The 23,605-nt window shown below is 48.6% G+C and overlaps 2 protein-coding genes across 3 annotated transcripts in view; both read left to right on the top strand.

The window, feature by feature from the left end:
* LOC147645585 (serine/threonine-protein kinase PAK 3-like) overlaps positions 1–23,605 on the top strand; it is a 79,794-nt gene that overhangs the window by 40,352 nt on the left and 15,837 nt on the right. The gene's annotated exons all lie outside the window — the stretch shown is intronic.
* Positions 11,498–22,303, top strand: LOC147645586 (uncharacterized). 2 transcript variants are annotated; one of them, XM_086874454.1, is made up of 4 exons: positions 11,522–11,623; positions 15,579–15,700; positions 20,303–20,509; positions 20,594–22,303. In XM_086874454.1, exons 3-4 carry the CDS (start codon positions 20,303–20,305, stop codon positions 21,026–21,028), a joined length of 642 nt encoding a protein of 213 aa, XP_086730580.1. In that variant the 5' UTR covers positions 11,522–11,623; positions 15,579–15,700; the 3' UTR covers positions 21,029–22,303. The 2 variants fall into 2 exon arrangements, with proteins under 2 accessions (XP_086730579.1, XP_086730580.1); XM_086874453.1 differs by lacking the exon at positions 15,579–15,700 and having other exon boundaries at positions 11,498–11,623; positions 20,303–22,303.

Below are 23,605 nucleotides of genomic sequence, written 5' to 3'. Positions count from 1 at the left end.
AGTATCTGGAAAAAGAGAAAGAGCAAATGGTAGAGAAAATGTTTAAATATTTGAGACCTATTTTGACCGAAGCTTTGTCATGTATTGACCCTGAGAGGGTCCAGGGAATCTCAGAAATAATGTTTCCCCGGACTAAAAAGGAGCTGAAGCAATTCTTAGGATTAACAGAGAATTGCAGGAGCTGGATTGAGGATTCTCTTTCGCAGCCAACACATTGTGTGACTTCTTTAGCCCCAGATAGTCTAAATGCTATGGAGTGGACATAAGAAAGAGAACAAAACTTAACAAAATGAAAAAAATAAAATGATTGATGCCCCAGCCATGGCTCTTCCACACTCAGAAATCTGAATTGCAAGGGAATATTAAACAGGCCACTCCTGAGCCTGCACTGAAGGCAACGCAGCAGCAGCCAGGGCTCCCCAGCGGGGGAAGCCCCTGCGCCTGCCCACAGATCCTCTGCTCAAATCCTCGGCCTGGCCACCCTCCTTTGCCATCTCCAGCCACTGCGGGACAATCCTTGCTCTCACTCTTGCAGCTTCAGGCCTTTCTGTGCCTGCCCTCGCCACAGCTGCTGGGGAAGGCACCGGGACAATTCCACTCTGCCTCTCAATGACACTCACACTCTGCCCTGCCTGGGATTAGCTGCTGGCAAAATAGACCAACTTGAAAATGGCTTCAAATCTAATTTCTCTAAAGGGACTTGGTTTGCCTTTGCCTTGGGGAAAGGAATTTTAATGTTTCTTTTCCACCACTCAGCACAGATGAAATTAACATCTCAACAGATTGGGAATAGCCCAAAAGATTCCCCCCAAGACAACGACCATCAACAAAACATCAACAGCCAGCAGCAAACATCAACCAACATCTGACCCAGACACTGCCCCAGGCACAGCTGGAGACACCTGGTCTGGAAAAGGCTGAGCGGGAAATCCAGGAGTGCCCACCTAATTCACATCACAGGCACAGAAATCCGGCTGCAACAGGAAACCAAATCCTAACAACTCCACACCTTCAAACCAATGAACATTAAACCAACGGATTTCTATGGGGTCAGACTGTATATAGCTTAGGAAACATCTATTAAATTTACATGTCTTGGAATGACTTTCTCTGCACACCCAGCCAAAGTGAGGAATTAATGATTTCTGTTGCACATTCTGGCCAGACTCAAGTCATGCCTTGATTTTATATTGTTGGAGAGTTTTTATTCATCCCACAGTTTTGGTGACAAGACTACACCATTATTATGCTTTTCCTTAATAATCCTACTTCTATTTTGTTAGTTAGACTGGTAGTGCTGGGCCAGGCTTGCGAGAATCAGTTTTTAGACTTAGGGCAAGAAGTAGAAAAAAACTTTATTGCTTTGGATTCTTTTGGGAATGTGTGTGCGTGGCTGTTATGATGGCAAAAGTTTGGTGTGCGTTTTTGAATGTTCACCCTTATGCCTCCGTTTTAAAAACTAAGAGGTTTAAAGGTGACCCCCATAAGTTGTAAAGAGATAGTATAGTATTTTTTTCTTCAAAAATGTCACTTTTGGAGTGGCCATATGTGAGTCATCCCATGGCCACCTGGGAAGAGAAGTTTCATTCCAGGCAGCCAGGAGAGGAGCTTTAGAAATGCAAATTAACACTGATGACCCAAAGCCTGCACAATGGCCCAGGGGCTTCCTGCCTGCAGGAGGAATTGGACTGATTCCCTTTGCCCCTCAGCCCAAGCTCTGCCTGCTTGCACAGATGGAATTTGCACAGCTAAAGGCAGAGCCCATTGTGAGGATATCTGACTCTGCAGCAGAAATTGGTTCAGCTGCAAAGGAAAACAGAAAATGGAGAATGTTGTGAAAACTTCACTAAAACAAGTGGGGGGGAATCATCCCTGTCCCCACTCCAACATGTGCTGTCTCTGTCTATGTTATATAGGGTGTATCAGACCACTGGGGTTTATTTGCTACCAAAAGTTCAGGGAAATCAGTTGGGAATCCAAGTATGTGATGATTTAATGAGAGAAAAGCTGACAATTGATGCAGCCCTGGCTAAAGGGGGCGCCCAGAAATGGGGAAAAGATGAACGGCCGCCAGAAGAAATCCTGCAACACCACGGAGCAGACCCTGGGACCCCTGATGAATTCATAGCAGGTACCAGAGAAACCATTTGTCATTTCAATGGGATAATTAGATTACAGGATGTCATTAAAATAATACCCAACCAGACAGCTCCAGCTCCTGACCTTCCCCCAAACCAATCCACTCATATGAGGAACACAACATTTCACCATGGGATGGATCAGATTATCTTTTAGCAGAAAATCGAGGCAGAGTTTGTGGAAAAGTTAAGTAACTCAAACTACTCTTGGCAAATAGATAGCACTGGAAAAATAGTAAAACACATAACAAAGGAAATAGCAAAGCAGCTCATGTACTTGTTCAAACGTGGAAAGGATGGGAATGGGACAGAGTTTTGTGCTTCCCTCACAGACCACGGGTTAAACAAATGCTGTTTCTCCTCTCATGCGCTACAGCAACTCTCATCTTTTTACCATGCACCACACCTTGCTGAGTGCAGCTCATTCAGCAGCTGAGCAAGGGGATGCAGGTGGCAGCCAGGCCTCCTGAGCCACAAACGGCTACAAAAGGACAGAGAATGAGGGCACTGAGAGCAACCCCAAAAACAAAGAACACCCAGGAAGAAAAAACAGAGACAGTGAGTGAATCTGCTTGGAGATGGGGCCAGGGACTTGTACATAAGGAAGCAATGGGAGAAATCACCAGTTTCAGAAAATGTTACTAATTGACAAGGACTGCTGCTCAGACCAAGTCCCACTACATTCCTGAACTTCCAGAAGAACAAACACTTCACAGAGCCATGAATTCTCCGGAAGCCCATCCAGCTGCGACCATCTGCGCCGCTCACAACGTCCCTCTGAGAGAGGTGAGGTGCTTTTCGGTCTGCTCTGGTGCCTGCCGATAAGACGCAGCTAAAGCTTCGCACGGTTGGGCTGGAGGAATTCCTGGTATTGCCCAGGCGCCGTCTGTCAGACAAGTGCGAAAGCGCTGCAGGTTGGGCAGCAGTGGTGTGTGGTGTATTGTAACTGTAACATGGAGAAGCTTAAAGGGATTTGAGGTGGCAATGCCCCTGTACCACCTACTTCTCCTTTGGGGTGCTTATTAGCACGTTGCAAACAGGGAAACTTTGGGCAAGATTTACGTAAAGTTGATTGATTATTGTAATACATGGTGGCCAGGATATGACCTGGACAGTGGGGAAATGTGGCTGAGAAATGGATCTTTGCAGTAGAACACCATTTTACAGTTGATGTTGTTCTGTAAGCCAGAGGCAAGGTGGGATGAAGTTCCGTACGTTGATTTGTTTTTCTATTTGTGAGACAAGCCAGAATGGCAGGCTGAGTGTGCATTGATGGCAGTTAAGGCACGAGTGAGTGATAAATGTGAGCTTTGTGTAAAAGGAAAAAGTTGTTTAGAGCACCTGGCATTAAAAGAAAGTTTGTGTCGGGGGAAAGAGATGGATGTTGATTTACAAGTGGTTTCAGCAGAACCAGAAGAACACAATTTTGTTTTGTCTGCCCCCACTTCACCCAATCCTATTTCACCTAACCCTATCTCGCCTAATCCCACTTCACCTTTCCCTCTTTATCCTCCTCTACTGCCTTCACCTGATCCTGCTTCTCCAGGAGATGATCCAAATCTAACCGTGATACAAGGAAATGTGAAAAATGCTGGGGAGGAAGATAGCGGTAGCGGGGGTGATGATAATAAATCAGCGACACCGGTATCCCATCAGACTCGGTCACAGCTTGCTCCGGTTCTGGGTAGAACGGGAAAAGATTTGGGCAGACAAAGGTGGACTGTGATTGCCCCCTTGAGACAAGGAGTACGAGTAGAAGGGCCGGTGTTTGTAGAAGTTCCTTTTTCACCCACAGACCTGATAATCTGGAAACAATCAGTTGGAACTTAGAGAGAAAATCCTGATAAAGTAGCAGGAGTGGTAAAAATGATTATGAAAACTCAGAATCCAGATTGGGATGATATACAAGTAATAGTGGAGAATTTAATGGACTCTACTGAGAAAGAGATGGTGCTTAGAGCAGCCAAGGAGAAGGTGAGAGAAGAACTCAGAACTGGGGTGGTGACGGCGACTTTAGATGAGAACTTTCCAACCGAGGATCCAGGGTGGGATCCCAATGCCTCTGGGGACATGCGGAGCCTGAAGAGATATCAAGAGTGGCTCCAGACAGGGGTTGGGAATGCTGTAACTACGGCTATGAATTGGTCTAAATTGTATGAGATAAGACAGGAAAAGAAAGAATCCCCTGCTGCATTTTTGGAAAGGCTTAAGGAGGCAGCAAGAAAGTATACAGATCTTCAACTAGAAACAGAACAAGTGAATGTTCAGCTGGCATTCATTTTTCTTGGGCAGTCGCAGGATGATATTAGGAGAAAATTGCAGAAGTTAGAAGGAGAAGATTCAAGGAATTTGAATCAATTACTTGAAATGGCTTGGAAAATATACAATAACAGGGAAAAGGAAGCTAGTAAAAAGCAGCAGCAAAATCTTTTGGCAGTGATCCAAGGAAGAGAGAATCCAGGTTTCAGAGGACGCGGCAGAGGTGGTCGTGGACTGGGGAGGGGCGGACTTGGCAGAGGACGAGGGGGATGGGTTTTGCCAAGATTGGGGTTAAATCAATGTGCTTCTTGTAGACAAGAGGGCACTGGAAAAATGAATGTCCAAATCGGTTTAACCAGGGCAAGCAGTTCAATCAGAATCAAGATGCTTCCAAATTAATGGTGCTGGGCGAGTACAGCAGCTGACTAGAATCGGAACAAAAACCAACACAAGAACCTTTAGTAACTATACAATTGGGAGATAAAGAAGTAAAATTTCTGGTGGATACAGGGGCTACATAGTCTGTGCTAAATGATCTAAAAGGGCAAACTGGAGACAAAACAGCAACAATAGTTGGAGCCACAGGGAAGGAGGAGAATCGACCATTCCTGCAACCCCTGGATTTGTGTTTTGGAAACAAAGTGTTAACACATGAATTTTTATTTATGCCTGAGTGTCCAATTCCACTTTGAGGATGAGATTTATTAGCAAAACTTGATGCAGTGATAACTTTTGAAAACAGGGAGCTTTTAATGAAAATACCTGAATCAAAGACAGGACAGATCTTAATGATAAAAGAAAAACTAGTCCCTACTATCCCTCAGGAAGTAGAGGATGCAGTAATTCCCTCTCTATGGGAAACAGACATACCAGGAAAATCTAAGTTGGCACAACCAGGACATGTAGAATGAAAAGAAGGAGCAAAAGCTGTCCAGGTTAAACAGTATCCCATAAAGCCAGAAGCACGGCAAGGAATAGTAAAGATTACTGGAAAATTTTTGAAGTACCAAATTTTAGAAGAATGTGAATCAGAATTGAATACACCAATACTTCCAGTGAAGAAACCAAATGGTGAGTACAGACTAGTAAGGGATTTAAGAGCAATAAATGGAATAACTAAAGATATTTACCCAGTGGTAGCTAATCCCTACACATTGTTGACATCTGTGAAAGAGAAATAGAAATGGTTTACTGTAATTGATTTAAAAGATGCCTTTTTCTGCATACCCCTTGACAAAGAAAGTAGGAAACTGTTTACCTTTGAATGGGAAAATCCAGACAATGGAAGGAAAACCCAGCTCACCTGGACATGACTCCCACAAGGATACAAGAACAGTCCAACCCTATTTGGAAGCCAGCTGGTGAAGGAGCTGGAGATTTGGACATGTTCTGAGGAAGAACATGGAGAATGGCATGTTCTGAGGGAGCAATACCTGCTGTTATAGTATGTCGATGATACACTGATAGCTACAGAAAACAACCTGCATAAAGGTAACAATTGAGATTTTAAATCAACTAGGAATGGGAGGATATAAAGTGTCTTAAGAAAAGGCACAAATTGCCCAACAGACTGTGATTTACCTGGGATGTGAAATCTCACAAGGGCAATGTAAGCTGGGTACTAACCTTATTCAAGCTATTTGTACTATTCCAGAACCCCAGAACCTACATGAGCTACGAGTTTTCCTCAGGATGACTGTGTTGCCTGTGGATCATGGACTATGGACTAATTGCAAAACCCCTGTATGAAGCCCAGAAGACACAACCACTTACCTGGGGCAAACCACAGAAGGAGGCCTTCCTCAAACTGAAGGAGGCATTGACAACGGCTCCGGCGTTAGGATTGCCTGATCTATCCAAAGATTTTCAGCTGTTTGTGCATGAAAGATCACACCCAGCACTGGCAGTGCTGACCCAATGTTTGGGAAGCTGGAAAAGGCCGGTAGGCTGCTTTTCCAAACAACTTGACAACGTGAGTGCCGGATGGCCTTCATGCCTGCGGGCAGCTGCAGTCACTGTGATGCTGATCCAAGAAGCCAGGAAACTCACGATGGGCAGACACATAGATGTCTATGTGCCACACACGGTGACCACTGTTTTAGAACAAAAGGGGGGCCAATGGCTATCTCCAAGCAGGATGATGAAATTCCAGGCAATCCTAACCGAGCACGATGGTGTCACATTAAAGACAGCTAAACCTTCTGAATCCAGCTTTGCTCCTTACCAGCAAACACATCTGCCCAACGAACAGAACTGGTTGCTTTAACCAGGGCATTAGAGATGAGTGAAGGGAGCAAAGTAAATATCTGGAATGATTCAAAACATGCTTTTGGAGTGGTGCATGTACACGGGGCACTGGGGAAAGAAAGAGAACCATTGTCTTCTCAAGGCACACACATTAAACATCAAGATGCAGTCCTGCAATTAACAAAAGCATTACAAAAGCCTGACCAAGTAGCAATCATGCACTGCAAAGCTCACCAATCAGGAAGCTCCAAAATTCATGAGGGAAATCGGAAATCAGACTGGACAGCCTGACAAGCTGATCGAGAAGTGCAAACTGCAATGGCATTTATACCTTTAAAAACTAATGTATCTCAATTCAATTTACCCCCAGAACCAAGATATTCAATAGAGGATGAGAAATTGGGACGCTCACTGAATGCACAGAAGAATTCAGAAGGGTGGTATGTGACTACACAGGGACAAGTAGTGGTACCCCCCTTGATAATGAGAGAACTTCTACAAATTAAACATAACAAATGCCATTGGAGTGCAGAGGCAGTGGTGAAATTGTTAAAACAAAATTTAATTTCAGGATGGATGTTAACAACGGCAAAATCAGTAATGTCAAAATGTGAAATTTGCTTAAAGAACAATCCAGTGGCTAGATGACAGGCACAATTAGGGAAAATTTGGGTAGGAGCAGAACCAGGAGATTATTGGCAAGTAGATTTTGTAGAATTACCAAGAACTCGAGGATACAAATATCTATTGGTAGGGCTTGACACATTTTCAGGATGGCCAGAAGCTCTTCCCTGTCACACAAATCAAGCAAAGGAGACAGTCAAGTGGTTCCTGCAAGAAATCATTCCAAGATTTGGGGTGCCTCTAGGAATATCATCAGATAGGGGCCCACATTTCACAGCCACAGTAGTGAGGGAGGTGAGTAGGTTACTGGGAATAGCTTGGCATCTCCATACACCATGGAGACCCCAATCCAGTGGACAGGTAGAGAGGATGAATCAGACATTGAAGAGGCAAATCAGCAAAAGATGCCAAGAGGCTAAATTGCAGCAGCCACAAGCTTTACCAATAGCACTGCTGAGGATTTGGATAAAGCCTAGAAGCGGGATGTCAGTCAGTCCTTATGAGATATTGGATGGGAAACCATATGAATGCCCTGAACCTAATCCAAATGTACATGTTACAGGGAAGCAAGAGGTGTAGAATTATGTTCTGTCTCTTGGGAAAGCTCGAGCTCGGCTTCGGAGCACCCTTGTGTGGAACAGGCCGCTGACTCTTGAGAATCCAGTTCATGACATCCCCCCGGGAGATGAAGTGTACGGTAAAAGCTGGAACGAAGAACCATTAAAAGAAAGGTGGAATGGACCCTATCAGGTACTGTTAACTACCTTGACAGCAGTCAAAGGAGCTGGACTGGATCCCTGCATACATTACACCAGGGTGAAGAAGGTTTCCCCTGCACTGTGGACTGCACAAACTGTAGGGCCAACAAAGCTGCAGATAAAGCGGGTTTGATTGTTTCAAATGTCTAGGTTGCTAGTGACTGTAATGGTGATTATTTCATGGCCTTTAGGGCCATCAGCAGGAATCAATGTTACCTTGGGATGTGAAATGCAAAAGGATCAGCTGACAACCCTTCATTTTAGAATGAAGAGGGATGTGGGGGTGCAGCCAGAACCACAAGTGATAAAAGTCTCTAATACTATTCAGGCAGAAAATGGGATGATTGGATTAATTAAAGATTTGGCCAACATGCAAAACATCAGCAAAATAACTGCCTGTCTGCCAATACCAAAGGCAGCAGGAGACCAAATAAATTGGAGAATTATAACATCAAAATTACCTGAAATACAAAAGAATAAAAATGAAAATGTGAGCTGTGTACTGCAAATAGATTACGAGTACCCAAATAAGACAGTGTTTGAAAATGCTGTGAAGCCAAAGTATTCATCTATATGGGATTTCCATGAAAATGGAGGAAAGTATGAACCAAAACTAGGCTGGTATGGGGGATTAGGGAATTATGGATGGTGTTATGAAAAGACAGCAAAGGTCATTAAAGAAAAGATTCCATTATCAAAGTGGAAGTGTGAAGGACAGGAAGGAAAAGATTGGGCTGAAGCTTGGGACAGTGCATGGTCAATGAGTGGGCTTCAGAAATTCCAATCTATGGCAGATAGCTCTTGGTGCATTAAGTGGGAAGGCTCTGAAAATGAAACAGATCCAGGGGTATGGAACACTGCAACCAGTAGTAGAATGGAGGCAGACAAAGTGAATTGGTGGGTATGGAACAAAACTTAGGACTGTACTTCTGATGATGAAGAAATAAAACAAATGCCACTACTAGTGGTAGCCCTGCAAATTGGATGTGCCTGCAGAGGAATCAAACATAAACAAGGTGAAATAAATGACAAGATAGGACAAGTGATCCAAAAGGTAATATGTAGCACAAGTACAGTTCAGAGTCCAGGCCAATTTGGATGGGCAGCAAGCGATGGCACCTGGACAACACATTTGCCTGTAGGTGAAAAAGTAAAAGAGATTACTTTAGGCCTCCCCACCTTATGCCAAATTTGGAAAAGGTCCCCATTCAAGGGAGAACATGAACTTCTGCAAATAAGGACTAGACAAGAAGTTCAGGAAAACAAATCTGAAGATGAAGAAAGATGGCAGGAACCCCAGGCAGTAGTATAAAATTTGAGTGGGTTCTGGAATCCTTGATTGGTCCAATAGCAAATTATAACAAATAGAAAGATGTTGTACAAACTTACAGGCCAGGTAGAAAGATTGGCAAGAGTTACCAAAGAGGGATTTAGAGAGCTAAATGTACAATTACAAGCAACAACTAAAATGACCCTGCAAAACAGATTGCCTTTAGATCTGTTATTGTTGAAAGAACACGGAATGTGCGGGTACCTAAAAGGACAAATTGATCACTGCTGCATCCACAGCCCAAATGGAACTGCAGATGTAGAACACAACATTAATCCACTAAAACAAATAGAACAGGAAGCACAGAAAGAGAGGGAAGATCTGACCACAAGTTGGGTAGATAAAATTTTTGAAGGGTTAGGTTGGAATGTGAGCTCATGGATCAAACCTATTCTTGAGAGTCTGATAATACTACTGATTGTGTTCTTTGTAATCTAGTTAATCTGTGCAGTTCTGAAAGGAGAGATAAAGAAAAGAGTATCCTGGAACCAGAAGATAATAAAGGCGCTGACATGGGACAGAGATCCACATCCACATTTGTCATCTCCAAGTCCTCCAGAGTGTAACAACGCTTACGACAACTGTGGATTCAAAGATGAACATCAAGTATAAACACAGAAAAAGGACTGTATAGAGTGAAAGCATTACACTTATTACAGTAAAGTAAAATATTTTTAAAGGGGGGAAATGTGTTACTATGGGGTTAAATGTTTCTGAAGATGTTTCTTAAAATCATTTAGAGGTAGGCCATAACAATGCTCGGTATTAGGAATGGTCTAGCAAGCTGAAATGTTTATGGTAACGGGAACTGGTACTTGGGGTCTCCAAGATACCCACCCAGAGATAAGATTCCGACATGTTCATGCAAGGATGAGCTAACTCTCATGACGCAATATAGATAAAGTTAATGAAGCAATATTAATGAAGCAATATTGATAAGGTTGTTATAGTGATTACTGCTACAGCTGAAATTGTAGAAACATCTGCACTTTGGACAAAGACGATGGAGGTAGATTTGGGTTGCTGATACCCCCAGTTCCTGCACGCTACAATAAAGCACCTGCATACAATCAATCTACAATTATGTATGTTCCTGAATGCTAACAAAGACAGATCAAAAACTTCCAAAACACCAAAAATCTGATATCCCCCCAAAATACAAAGATTCTGCCCCCACAAAAAAAAAAAAACCACCAACATTCAGCCCAATAAAGCTCAGAAACACCGAGATTCAGCCCCGTGAAAATCGTGCATCTCCCTGCCCGGGCACTCGCTGCATGGGGGGTGAGGGGGGCAGTGAGGCCGGGCCGGAGCAGGGGGTGCCCGAGAGAGGCCCCGAGCCCGGCAGAAGCCCCTGCACAGCCATGCAAGTGGCTCCTGGCCGGACTCGGGGATCCCCCTGGCCATCCCCGCTGGAGCAGCCTGGTCCTGAGGGACTCTGGCCCCTGCGAGGGACCCCAGGCTGCAGCAGGACAAGGATTCCTGGCCCTCAGGGGGAGGCAGTGACATGACCTGACTGTGACCCCCATCCCTGTGCCTCTGGGCGGGGAGGGGGACGGAGGGGGGCACAAAGTCAAGCCCGGGAAGGAGGGACAGCTGGGGGGAAGATGGATTTCCGTAGGAATTACTTTACTTCTCGTTTTCTTGTTCTGACACGTTTGAGAATAAACTCAATTAATTTTCCCAAGTCAGGTGTGCTGTGCCCGTGACCAAGGATTGAACTGTCCCCAACCTCATCCCGACCCCCGAGCCTTTCCTTGAGTGTTCTGCTCCCCGCCCGGGACAGGAAGGAGAGTCACAGAGTTTTGGCCTCGCTCCGGTATGCCCTGCTCCATCCCGGACTCACCCCCAGCTCCCAGCGCCCTCAGCTCGCAGCGCCCTCAGCTCCCGGGCACCCCGAGCTCCCGGCGCTTCAGCGCAGCGGCGCTTCCTTGGCCTCCTGCCCGGGCCGGGCCCAGCGCCGGGGCCGCTCCTCAGCCCAGGGGGCCGAGAAATGGCGGAGCGCAGCCTAAGGCACGCGAGGCCGTGCCGTGTGCAGAGCCCGCCGCTGGCTGCGATTGGCTGCTTCTGCCGTCACTCGTGGCTCTGGCGAGCGCTGATTGGGCAGAGCGGGGACAAGCCCGGCCCCGCTGGCGCCCTCAGGGCGGCCGTGGGGCAGGAGCGCCGCCATTGACCGGAGCGTCTGTGCGGGCCCGGCAGCGGCGGCAGCAGCGGCCGGAGCCCGGTGAGGCGGCGGCGGAGCTCGGAGGCGGCCCCGGCCATCGCAGGTGGGAGCCGCGCTCGGTTCTGCGGGGGCTCGGGGCTCGCTGCGGGCCCGGGAGGGGGCGGCAGGGGGCTGTGGCGGGTGGCTTGTGCCGTGGCCGGCCCGTGTTGGCCCTGGGCTGAGGGCGCTGCGGGAGCGGCTGCCCGCGGTCTCCTTGCCGCTGGGGCCTCGGCAGGAGGCGGTGGCGGAGCAGCGCTGGCTCGTCCCGCTTCGTGTCGGGAGGCCGGAGGTGGCTGCGCTGGGCCCGGGGCCGGGCGGGAAAATTCCCGGCGCCAGAGGTTTGTGTGGCCCAAGGAGCCAGAGGAGTGGTGTGCAAGTGACTTTATTGCTGCCCAAAGGGAGAGGCCATGGGGCATTTGCCGTGCGCTCTCTCCAGTTGTTGGAGGACGCGGCCTCGTTTTTGTCCTGATTTTCCCGGCCGCATGTCCATGTCCCTTTGCCCAACACTGGCCGAGGTGCTTGGAAGGTTCAGCCTTCCCGATCCGCCTGCTGCATGTCCTTTTTGGATAACATCCTGTGAAAAACAAAGTTCACATAATTTTTATAAAATTAAAAGTTTAATAAAAAAACAATTAGGAGAAAAAAATAATGTGTACAGATCCGGCCGGGTGTCTCTGCATTCAGGCAAGAGAGCAGACCTTACTAACAAAGGATTGTCTCTTAAAAACAGAATCCTACTACATGTCCTTACATTCTTATACATATTCATACATTCTTCTTAGGATCTTTGGTGTTCTTCTGTTTAGTTTTCTCTTGCCCCCTTCTCAATGGATCAATCCTCTTGGCGCCATCGAGATTTACATTCCCTGATACCAGAAATGCAATAAATTCCTCTCCCCCACCCCGAGTTCTGGTCACTGCTGTCTTCATCTGGATAAGATAGTTTATAAAAGAAAAGAAGATCTCCAGCTATCTTTTTCAGTCTTTGGGTTACACAAACAAAAGTAGTTTTTGTTTTAATGCTATGTCCTAGCTTAACATACATGTATTATACCACTATTTCTAAGTTTCATTAATAACAGAAATAAAGAAGACTATATTATTACAGCTAAATTTTCTAATCTTATACATATAATATTCATTATAGTACTTGCGAAAAGCCAATAATATGATATGCGTTTATAACAACCCGATATTCCTGGCTCTGTGAAGTGTTTGTTCTTCTGGAAGTTCAGGAATGTATTGGGACTTGGTCTGAGCAGCAGTCCTTGTCAATTAGTAACATTTTCTGAAACTGGTGATTTCTCCCATTCCTTCCTTATGTGCAAGTCCCTGGCCCTATCTCCAAGCAGATTCACTCATTGCCTCTGTTTTTCCTTCCTGGTTCTTCTTTGTTTTTGGGATTGCTCTCAGTGCCCTCATTCTCTGTCCTTTTGTAGCCGTTTGTGGCTCAGGAGGCCTGGCTGCCACCTGCATCCCCTTGCTCAGCTGCTGAATGAGCTGCACTCAGCAAGGTGTGGTGCATGGTAAAAAGATGAGAGTTGCTGTAGCACATGAGAGGAGAAACAGCATTTGTTTAACCCGTGGTCTGTGAGGGAAGCACAAAACTCTGTCCCATTCCTATCCTTTCCACATTTGAACAAGTACATGAGCTGCTTTGCTATTTCCTTTGTTATCTGTTTCTGCACCTTTTCCTTGCTGATCTGTTTGCCATCAGCAGTTTGAATCATTTAACTTTTCCCAAACCTCTCCTTTTTCTGCTAAAAGGTAATCTGATCCCATCCCATGGTGAAATGTTGTGTTCCTCATCTGAGTGGATTGGTTGGGGGGAAGGTCAGGAGCTGGAGCTGTCTGGTTGGTTATTATTTCAATGACATCCTGTAATCTAATTATGCCATTGAAATGAGAAATGGTTTCTCTGGTACCTGCTATGAATTCATCAGGGTTCCCAGGGTCTGGTCCATGGTGTTGCAGGATTTGTTCTGGTGGTCGTTCGTCTTTTCCCCATTTCTGGGTGCTCCCTCCAGCCAGGGCAGCATCAATTGTCAGCTTTTCTCTCATTAAATCATCACGTACTTGGATTCCAAACTGATTTCCCTGAACTTTTGGTAGCAAATAAACCCGAGTGGTCTGATACACCCTATATAACATAGACAGAGACAGCACATGTTGGAGTGGGGACAGGGATGATTCTCCCCCACTTGTTTTAGTGAAGTTTTCACAACATTCTCCATTTTCCTTTGCAGCTGAACCAATTTCTGCTGCAGAGTCAGATATCCTCACAATGGGCTGTGCCTTTATCTGTGCAAATTCCATCTGTGCAAGCAGGCAGAGCTTGGGCTGAGGGGCAAAGGGAATCAGCCCAATTCCTCCTGCAGGCAGGAAAGCCCTGGGCCATTGTGCAGGCTTTGGGCCATCAGTGTTAATTTGCATTTCTAAAGCTCCTCTCCTGGCTGCCTGGAACAAAGCTCTTCCAGGGCAGACATCCCCTGACTCACATGTGGCCCCACACAGAATCTGCTATTTATTTTTTTAAACAATATTTTATTAACTCTTTATCTGTTAAAGCGCCAACTTTAAAGCTCTTCTAGTTTTCAAAGTGCAGCTTAAGGGTGAACATCGAAAAACTCATACCATCATTTTGTTATCACTAAGAGTCAAGTACAAATATAAAACAAAAATGAGAAAGCAATCAAGTGTTTTCTTTTTATTCTCCTAGGACTAAAAACTGATTCTCACAACATTGTCCCAAACAGAACCAACAATATAGAAGTAAAATAATTACAAAAAATTATTCTAACGGTGTAATCTTTTTTCTGAAACTGTAAAAGCAAAAACTCTTCAACAGTGTCTTTAGAGAAATAAGGTGTTACTTGATTCTGGCCAGAATGTGCAACAGGAATAATTTCATGCACACTTAGGCTGGGTGTGCAGAGAAAATCTTTCCATGACACATGAGTTTGACTAGATTTTCCTAAATTTATACATTCTGACCCCATAGAAATCCATTGGTTTAATGTTCATTGCTTTGAAGGTGTGGAGTTGTTAGGATTTGGTTTCCTGTTGCACCTGGATTTCTGTGCCTGTGATGTGAATTAGGTGGGCACTCCTGGATTTCCTGCTCAGCCTTTTCCAGACCAGGTGTCTCCAGCTGTGCCTTGGGCAGTGTCTGGGGTAGGTGTTGGTTGATGTTAGCTGATGGAATCTTTTGGGCTATTCCCAGTCTGTTGAGATGTAAATTTCATCTCTGCTGAGTGGTGGAAAAGAAATATTAAAATTCCTTTAAAAGAAAGATTAAAATTCCTTTCCCCAAGGCAAAGGCAAACCAAGTCCCTTTAGAGAAATAAGATTTGAAGCCATTTTCAAGTTGGTCTATTTTCCCATATTCTAATCCCAGGCAGGGCAGAGTGTGAGTGGAATTGAGAGGCAGAGTGGAATTGTCCCGGTGCCTTCCCCAGCAGCTGTGGCGAGGGCAGGCACAGAAAGGCCTGAAGCTGCAAGAGTGAGAGCAAGGATTGTCCCGCAGTGGCTGGAGATGGCAAAGGAGGGTGGCCAGGCCGAGGATTTGAGCAGAGGATCTGTGGGCAGGCGCAGGGGCTTCCCCCGCTGGGGAGCCCTGGCTACTGCTGCGTTGCCTTCAGTGCAGGCTCAGGGGTGGCCTGTTTAATATTCCCTTGCAATTCAGATTTCTGAGTCTGGAAGAGCCATGGCTGGGGCATCAATCATTTTATTTTTTTCATTTTGTTAAATTTTGTTCTCTTTCTTATGTCTATAAAATTGAGACTATCTGGGGCTAAAGAAGTAATAGAATGCTCAGGCCAGAATAAAGAATCCTCAGTCCAGTTCCTGCAGTTCCCTAATTATCCTAAGAATTGTTCCAGCTCCATTTTTGTCCTGGGAAACATTATTTCTGAGATTCCCTGAACTCTCTCTGAATCAATACACCACAAACCCTGAGTCAAAAATTGTTTTAAATATTTAACCATTTTCTCTACCATTTGCCCTTTCTTTTTTTTCAGATACTCAAAGCTGCTTTTAGCCTGAAAATGAAGCCATTTCACAGAGGCTTCCTCTACCTCTTCTCCTTGTTTTTCTGACTGGATCAAGTCATCCACATCCTGCATTAAGCCAGTCCCTGGGGGTGAGGTCAATTCCTTTGATATTTCCTGCAAGGCTTGCCCCAATCAGGCCGGTGCTTCCGTGCATCCCTGCAGAAGGACCGTCCATGTCTTGAGCATTTTCCCTTCTAGCTCTTGTTGCCAGCCCAAGGCAGAATTGTGTTTGCATCCTCTGGAAGTGGGCAGATCCCCAGAAAGCATCTTTTGCATCAAGTTGTGAATGGCAGCAGTGTGAGGAGGGCACCTGGTTGAGGCTGGTGTAAGGATCTGAGAGTATGGGGTGCCTCGGTTTCATCATCTCATTTCTTGGGTCCTGCAGCATTCTGTGGATTCCATTGGATTTCTTGTTTGGCAGGATAGGAGCATTCTAGGGAGCCATCCCTGGCTCCCCAAGCCGTGCCTTGAGCAGGACTCGCAGACAGGCTGTGAGCCCTTCCTTCCCTCCCTTGGAACAGGGGATTGCTTTTGGACACCTCTTGTCCTGGTTGCTTCAGGGAAATTTGGAGAGGCTCCATATCTAATTTTGCCAATTTCCCTGGGGCTGCCCACACTTGTGGGTTCACTTCAGTCGTGGCTCTGCCAGACATTTGACACAGGTACAACAGAACCAGCCTCTGTATCACCTTTTGCAACATTAATTTGCATTCCCAATTTAGCCATCAAGTCCCTTCCCAGTAAATTACAATCACAATTGTGAGCAAATAAAAATCCCTGCATTTTAAACCCATCCTCCACATTTGCTAATAGTGTCTCAATAAAACACACCCACTTATCTTTCCCACTTAGTGTCTTAATAATTTATATATTCCTTAGCACCTTTAGGTGTAAGATTCCAAGTGGATGGAGAGGCCCCTGTGTCCATCAGGAAAGGTCTCCTCTGGATCCAGCCCCACCCTGGATGTTCCCAAGGTCTGCAGTGTGGTGGGTCCCTGGTGGAATGGGAGCTGTGCCACCGCTAAGAATGCGTGTCCATCAAGGGCTGGACTTGCTGGTGCTGAGGGTGCTGCTGTCTGTGCTTGCAGTGTCCTTGTGCCCTGCAGCTGGAAGGCTGATTCCTTGCCAGGGGCTGTTTGGGTGGGCTGTGCCCTGGCCAGGAGGGCAATGCCTGTGCCAGGTGCTTGTGGCCGAGGGTGTCCCCTGGGTGCTGGGGCCCCCTTGGGCTCTGGGCTTGATCTCTCAGGGGCTGTAGGAACTGCGCCATGGCCTTTGCCTTCAGCTTGGCCTTTTGCTCATCCCTTGCTGCATTCAGCTGCTGAGCCTTTGTGAGCAAGTGCTGCAGGGGCTTCTTCTGTCGCTGCTGCAGCCCCCCCTCAGTGCCTGTGGGTGCTCATCGTGTGGCAGCTGCTGAGCTTTCTGCAAAATCCTTCCTTTCTCCAGGGACCCAGCAGGAAATGCTTAAAAGATCATGTGGATCCTTGCAGGTCTAATCGCCATTTGTGAGCTGTTCCTTCCTCGTGCTGGCTGTGCTGAGGCTCCCCTCCCCAGCCCGTATCCCAGAGCCGGTCCCTGTCCTGCCGCAGTGTCCAAAGGCGGCCCCCCCGGCGGGCAGGGCCGGCAGCTCCACGGGGCCGGGCAGCGGCCGGGGCGTCCCGCAGCCTCCTGGGGGCCGGGGGCCACTGCCGGCCCTGCCCGGGGGGTGCTGGGCTCAGGCAGCGCCCGGCGCTGAGCCCCGGCTGCCCCACAGCCCCGGCCCGGCCCCACAGCTCCCCACAGGCCCCCAGCCCGTGCTCCCGGTGCCGCAGCTCTGCGCCCGCTCCTGCCGCTCCCAGCTCAGAGAAACCCCCTGAAATCCTCACCTCCTTGTTTTCCTGTCCTCCAAAACTGGGATACAAAGGATCTGAGTCAGCTGGCAATTTCTGCGGATAAGACCCTTCTGGAACACATCCCAGTCCTCAGTATTTTTCTCTTCCTCTTCTTTTCCATCATCATTTTTCTTACCCCATGGATTCCTCCTGCTGCTTTTTGTCTAAAAAAAAAAGTCCCTGTTGTCTAAATGCCTTCTGGACTTCCCTTCTTGCCCCCCTGGGTGTCCATGTCCTTAATTCCCTCTGGGAGAATGTGCAAACGACCTCCACGTGCTCCCAAGGGACCCTTGAGAGATATTTTGGGATCCTCATCCCTTTTGCTGGGACCCCATTGTGGCTTTCCCTTTTGTCCCCTCCCTGGGTGCCCTGGCATGTTCACTCCCCGAAGATGCCACTGTAGTCACTGCTGAGATTTTCAGTGCTCTCTCCCTGCCGACTCTTGAGAGCCGCCCTGATCCGTCCCTCGTCTGTCTCCTGCTCACTCTCGGGTACCCAATCAATGCCCGGTGCCGCCGCCAGCCGAGGGAGCCGATCCCCCAAACTGGGTGAGGCCCCTTCAGCTGCACTCACTGCCCGCCGGCCCGGACGGTGGAAGGAATTGCGGAGGAGCCCCAGGGTGTGTGGAAAAATTGACATCCCCACAGGTTTCTGTCCACAAGGAAGACAGAGGAGTCCTGTAAAAGTAATTTCATTCATAGAAATAGGGAGAGGCCATGGGACATTTCCCGTGGGGTCTCTCCAGTTGTTGGCAGACACAGCCTCCTTTTCATCCTAATTTTCTTGCCACATCTCCCTCTCCCTTTCCCCACTGGCTGAAGTCCTGGAGAGGTACAGACTTCCCAATGCACCCCACTTTTGTATAGCTAACGATATTGATGGCTGTGTTAAGTCTTTGTTGTTCTTCTGGAAGTTGATGAATTTAGCAGGACCTTGGCTGAGCAGCAGTCTGTGTCATCAATTAATAACATTTTGTGCAGCTGCTGGCTCCTCGTGTCACTTCCTTATGTCCACGTCCCTGGCCCTATGTACAATGAGGTTGAGAGGATCAGTTTGTAAAGAGGCTTTGTTGTTGTTCCTTTGCTGGGGTTCCCCCGTTTTGGGGCCATCCCCCCTGGAGCAGGGTGTCCCCACTTGGTGCAGGCGCAGGGCTCAGGCAGGGCTGAGCCAATCAGAGCGCGCGGCGCTGATGACTCATCAGTGTCCAGGCAGAGCCGCAGCTGCCAGCGTTCCCCAGCTGGAGCCCAGCTGCGCCCCTCCCCCCCGGGCCTTGGCGCCCCCCTGGAGGGGAATTTGGGGAGGTGGGAGGGGGGAGCGCCAAGGCCGGGCCCCCCCGCGCTGTGGTGGCGGGAGCGGCTGCAGTGGGGAGCGAGTGCGGGCGGAAGCGGCCGAGAGCCCAGCGCTGCCCCAGGCCGAGCTGGCCCAGCTGCATCCGTGCCCCTGCGGTGGGATGCTGTGGGACTGGGGGGGAAGAGGGAGGCGGCAGTGGGTGCTGGGCCTGGGGGCAGGAGGAGAAGGGAAGGAGAAGCAGGGTTGAGGAAAAAAACGGTCAAAATATATGTACCTGGGGTTGTGCAGAACGAGGAGGAGGAGTGTGAGGTCGAGTAGGGCCACAGGAGGAGGAGGAGGAGCAGGGAGAGGAAGCAGCACGAAGTTCATCCCTGTATCTGGAGCTCCCCCAGCCTCAGGTGCAGTGCCTCCCCACATGCAGCGGGTGACCACAGTGGGCAATCCACGATTTTTATGGGGCTGAATCTTGGTGTTTCTGAGCCTTACTGTGGTAAACGTTGGTGCTTTAGTTTCTTGCAGGGGCTGAACCTTTCTATTGTGCAGGGGGTTTTGGCTGAATCTTGTTGTTTGGTTTGTTTGTGATCTGTGTTTTGTTGTTTGGGCTGAATCTTGTTGTTTTTGAGGTTCTTACAGACGCAAGATGCCCAATGTCTTTCTGAGACGAACCTGGGCAAGGAGGCATGCAGGAGACACATCGGGGGTGGACGGTCTGAGACTCGGCAGAGACCTCTATAGTCGAGTTAGATGTTAGTTGTTTATTTCAGGGCGTGGGAGAGAGAGAGAGGGAGAGCCTGCCATGAGCCGACAGATAGAGCGCAAAGCAGGCTCAGAGAGAACAATACAAAAGGGGGTAAAATATGAATACATGAGTTCAAGATTTTAAGATTGCTAAGAAAGAGAATTACAGAACAGAAGTGAGAGAGCCAGGAAAAAGAGGATAAAGAAGAGCAGGAAAGAGCAGGAAAAAGAGAGCAGCAAGAGTGTAGAAAGTATGAGGCAAGAAGGCTAAGAGAAACAAGAGAGCTAAGAGAGAGCCAAGAGAGAGTAGCAAGAGAGCCAAGAGTTAAGAGAGACTAAGAGAACCAAGAGAACTCTCTTTTACAATTACATATTTACATTACAATTACATATATACATATATAACCTATACATTGAATATTCTATTCCTTTACTAACCAATCTTTCTAAGTATCCTAATACAGTAACATTTGTGTTCGACCTATAGAAATCGCTGGTTTTGCATATTTTTAGTTATCTCGGGGTTCTTCAGACCTTTCCTTATAAGGCTGGGAAGAGGGGTCTCAGCTTAGTTTTCCTGGGGGAAAGAACGTGCTCTGGCATGTCAGCTTGGTTTCATTGAATTATTCAAACTGTGCTTTCATTTGTATTTCTTCCTTAGCCTTTCTGGCTAAAGAGACATATTTATAATTTCTTTCTAATTCTGCCTTCCCAACAGAGGCACCCCCAGCCCAAGGCACTCTCCTCTCTTTTTTTCCTCCTAACCAGGAATTTTCATTCCCAAATTTTTTCCAGATGGAAGAGGAGGAGGAAAAGCCCTGGAGATGCCGCACAAGGAGGGGCTGCAAACGCAGTCCAGGGAGCTGCGAGGAGGAAAGATCCCCCCAGTGCCAGGAACACGGCCAGAGATCCAGCCGGAGCTCAGAGCTGGGGGAGAAGCCCCACAAGTGCTTGGAATGTGGGAAGGGCTTCAGGTACAGCTCCCACCTCATCCAGCACCAGGTGATCCACACTGGGGAAAAGCCCTATGGGTGTGGGGAATGTGGGAAGAGCTTCAACCACGGCTCCAACCTGAGGAAACACCAGAGGATCCACTCTGGGGAAAAGCCCTACGAGTGTGGGAAATGTGGGAAGAGCTTCAGAGATATCTCTAATTTGATGACACACCAGGTGATCCACACGGGGGAACGGCCCTACACCTGCTTGGAATGTGGGAAGAGCTTTGGGTGGAGCTCCACTCTGAGGGAACACCAGCTCATCCACACTGGGGAGAGGCCCTACGAGTGTCTCCAGTGTGGGAAGAGGTTTCAGACCAGGTCCAGTGTCCTCCTACATGAGCGGATTCACACAGACGAGAGGCCCTTCCGCTGCCCCGACTGCGGGAAGGGCTTCAACCGCAACTCCAACCTCACCGTCCACCGGCGCATCCACAGTGGGGAGAGGCCCTACGAGTGTCCCCAGTGTGGGAAGAGCTTCTCCAGGGGCTATCACTTGACCCAACACCAACGGAGGCACCAGTAAGGGAAGCCCTGCGAGTGCCCCGAGTGCGGGAAGAGCTTCGTGCGCTGCTCCAGCTCCATCCCCCATGGGAGGATGGGCGTTGGATGATCCCCAGTGACCCCCGTTGGGCAGAGCCCTGGTGATCCGTGGTCTGGTGATCCATGTTGGGAAGACACCTGGCTGGGAGGCTTCACATCTTCCTGGCTCCCTGTGGGCACCTGGATGAAAGCAGGGGAATGAAAATTCAACAGGACACAGAATGACAGTGGGAATTGTTGACTTTTAATCCTCGAGAACCTTTTGCCTCAGGAGCTGTGTGGGCAGAGAAAAGGGGGTGACACCGGGCTTGGGGGCCCAGAGGGGAGCACAAATGCTCTGGGTGAGGGAGACACGACCCCCAGAACCCTCCCTCACCTTCCTGCGCAGGCAGAAGCCGAGCCCCAGTGCCAGGAAGACGAAGCCCAACACTGAGACTCCAATCCCCATCAGCATCTTGCGTTGGGCAGCGTTTGATGGCATCCCTGGGGCATCTGCAGAGGTCAGGACCCCCAAAACCTCTCACAGACACCCCAAGCCCCTCCAAGGACCCTCCCAGTCTCTCCCAGCCCCCCCAAGACCCTCTGAAACCTCCTTTGGAGTCACTAATTTTAAACAATTAAGAATTTTAGAAAAATTAGGGGTCTTGGCTAGAGATAGGCCTTGCTGGAACTAGTTAGAGTTAATGATGAAGGGAAAAGCAGGATTTGAGATAATGAATCTCGGACTTAGGTAAAAAAATTACTTGTCATTGTATGTTTGTTTAGATGTGCTTATAATGAGAAAAGAGAAACTGATAAACGGGTTCAGGAAGATCAGAGACCTTACATCTGGAAACCCATTTCCAAGTCACAAGGGAGGAAACTGGAGTTGTACCAAATGTCATTTGTAATGTTAACCATTGTAAAGGCAGAAAGGTCAGAGTGAGGAAAAGCGGTTTTCCTTCATCTCCTGATGACCCCTCCTCACCAAAATGACCCCCTCCTCAAATTGGGGAGCCAACCATGCAGGTGTAATGACATTAAAATCATTACCATGAATTCTAATCCGAAGTGGCACATGGGACGTGATAGCATTATGCATATGCATTAGTATATGCATATATACATATATACATTCATATGTATTAGTATTTTGGATATTTAAGACTTTTGTAAATAAATAGACACTGGAATCTTTTGTCAACTTGCAGTGCATATTAAGGGGTGACTCCTGCACTCAGCCAGTGCTGTGATTAAACATCCACTTTGTAACTTTAAACTGTTGGAGAGGTTTTTTTGTCCATTAACAGATTGATGTTGATACTGGATCAATATTGCTATTTTGGTAAATCACTGCCAGTCTCTTCCCAGCCTCCCCAGGACCCAGCAGAGCCCCTCCTGTTCCTCTCAGGATCCCACAGCCCCCTCCCAATTTCTCCCCACTGCCCCTGGACCCCCAAACCCTCTCCCAGTCCCTTCCTAGCACAACCAGGACTCATCAAGACTCCTCCCAGTCTCTTCCCAGCACAACCAACCTCATCCCAATCCCTGCTTTCCAATCCCCAATCTCCTTCCAGCTCCTCCAGGCTCACTCAAATCCCTCCCAGTGACACCCAGCACCCCCAAACTCCCTCCCAGGGTCCAGCAGGACCCCCAGAACCCCATCCCACCCTCCCCAACATTCTTCAAACCCCTTCCCAGGCATCCTCAGCACCTCAATCCCTTCCCCAGTTTAAACCAGTCTATCTCAAACTCCCTCCCAGTTCCTCCCAGCACGCCCCAATCCCCCTCTGGGCCCCCCCAGTGCCTCCCCCGCTGCCCCCGGCGCTGTGGGGGCCGGGCCGTGCCCCAGTGCCGGCTCAGGGGGTGCTCCAGGCTGCCGTGCTCCACCTGGCAGCTGGAGCTGAGCCCGCATTGCCGGGGGCGGTTTCCAGCAGCACCAGGAGCTGCTGGCTCCAGTCCCCGCTGGGGAGCACGGCAGTGGCCAGCACGTGGCCCGAGAGCTGCTGCTGGCCCTGGGAGCAGCTCAGCTGGATGTGGGCAGGGGAGAAATCCATCAGGGAGCAGAGCAGGCGGCCGGGCTGGGAGCTGGAGGGCACCAGCGAGATGGACACGCTGGGGACACTGGGAGAGAGTGGAGAGGAGTGGTGTGGCATTGGGAGGGACTGGGAATGGACTGGGAAGGACTGGGGTGGCACTGGAAGAGATGGGAGCAGGTACTGGAACACTGGAAGAGAGCGTGGAGGTCCTGGCGTGAAGTGAGAATGAACTCGGAAGAGACTGGGAATGGCTAAAAAGAAGTGGGAGGGAGTCTCGGGCCTCAGGGCGGGACTGGTGGCAATGGGCGGGACTGTGGTGGCACTGGGCGAGACTGTGGGGCCTCTGGGCGGGACTGTGGTGGCACTGGGCGGGACTGTGGTGGCACTGGGCGGGACTGTGGTGGCACTGGGAGGGACTGTGGTGGCACTGGGCGGGACTGTGGTGGCACTGGGAGGGACTGTGGTGGCACTGGGCGGGACTGTGGTGGCACTGGGCGGGACTGTGGTGGCACTGGGAGGGACTGTGGTGGCACTGGGCGGGA

The sequence above is a fragment of the Cyanistes caeruleus genome, unplaced genomic scaffold (assembly GCF_971803275.1).
Source record: "Cyanistes caeruleus unplaced genomic scaffold, bCyaCae1.hap1.1 HAP1_SCAFFOLD_225, whole genome shotgun sequence".
NCBI lineage: Eukaryota > Metazoa > Chordata > Aves > Passeriformes > Paridae > Cyanistes > Cyanistes caeruleus.
This window is presented reverse-complemented; position numbering and strand designations above follow the sequence as displayed.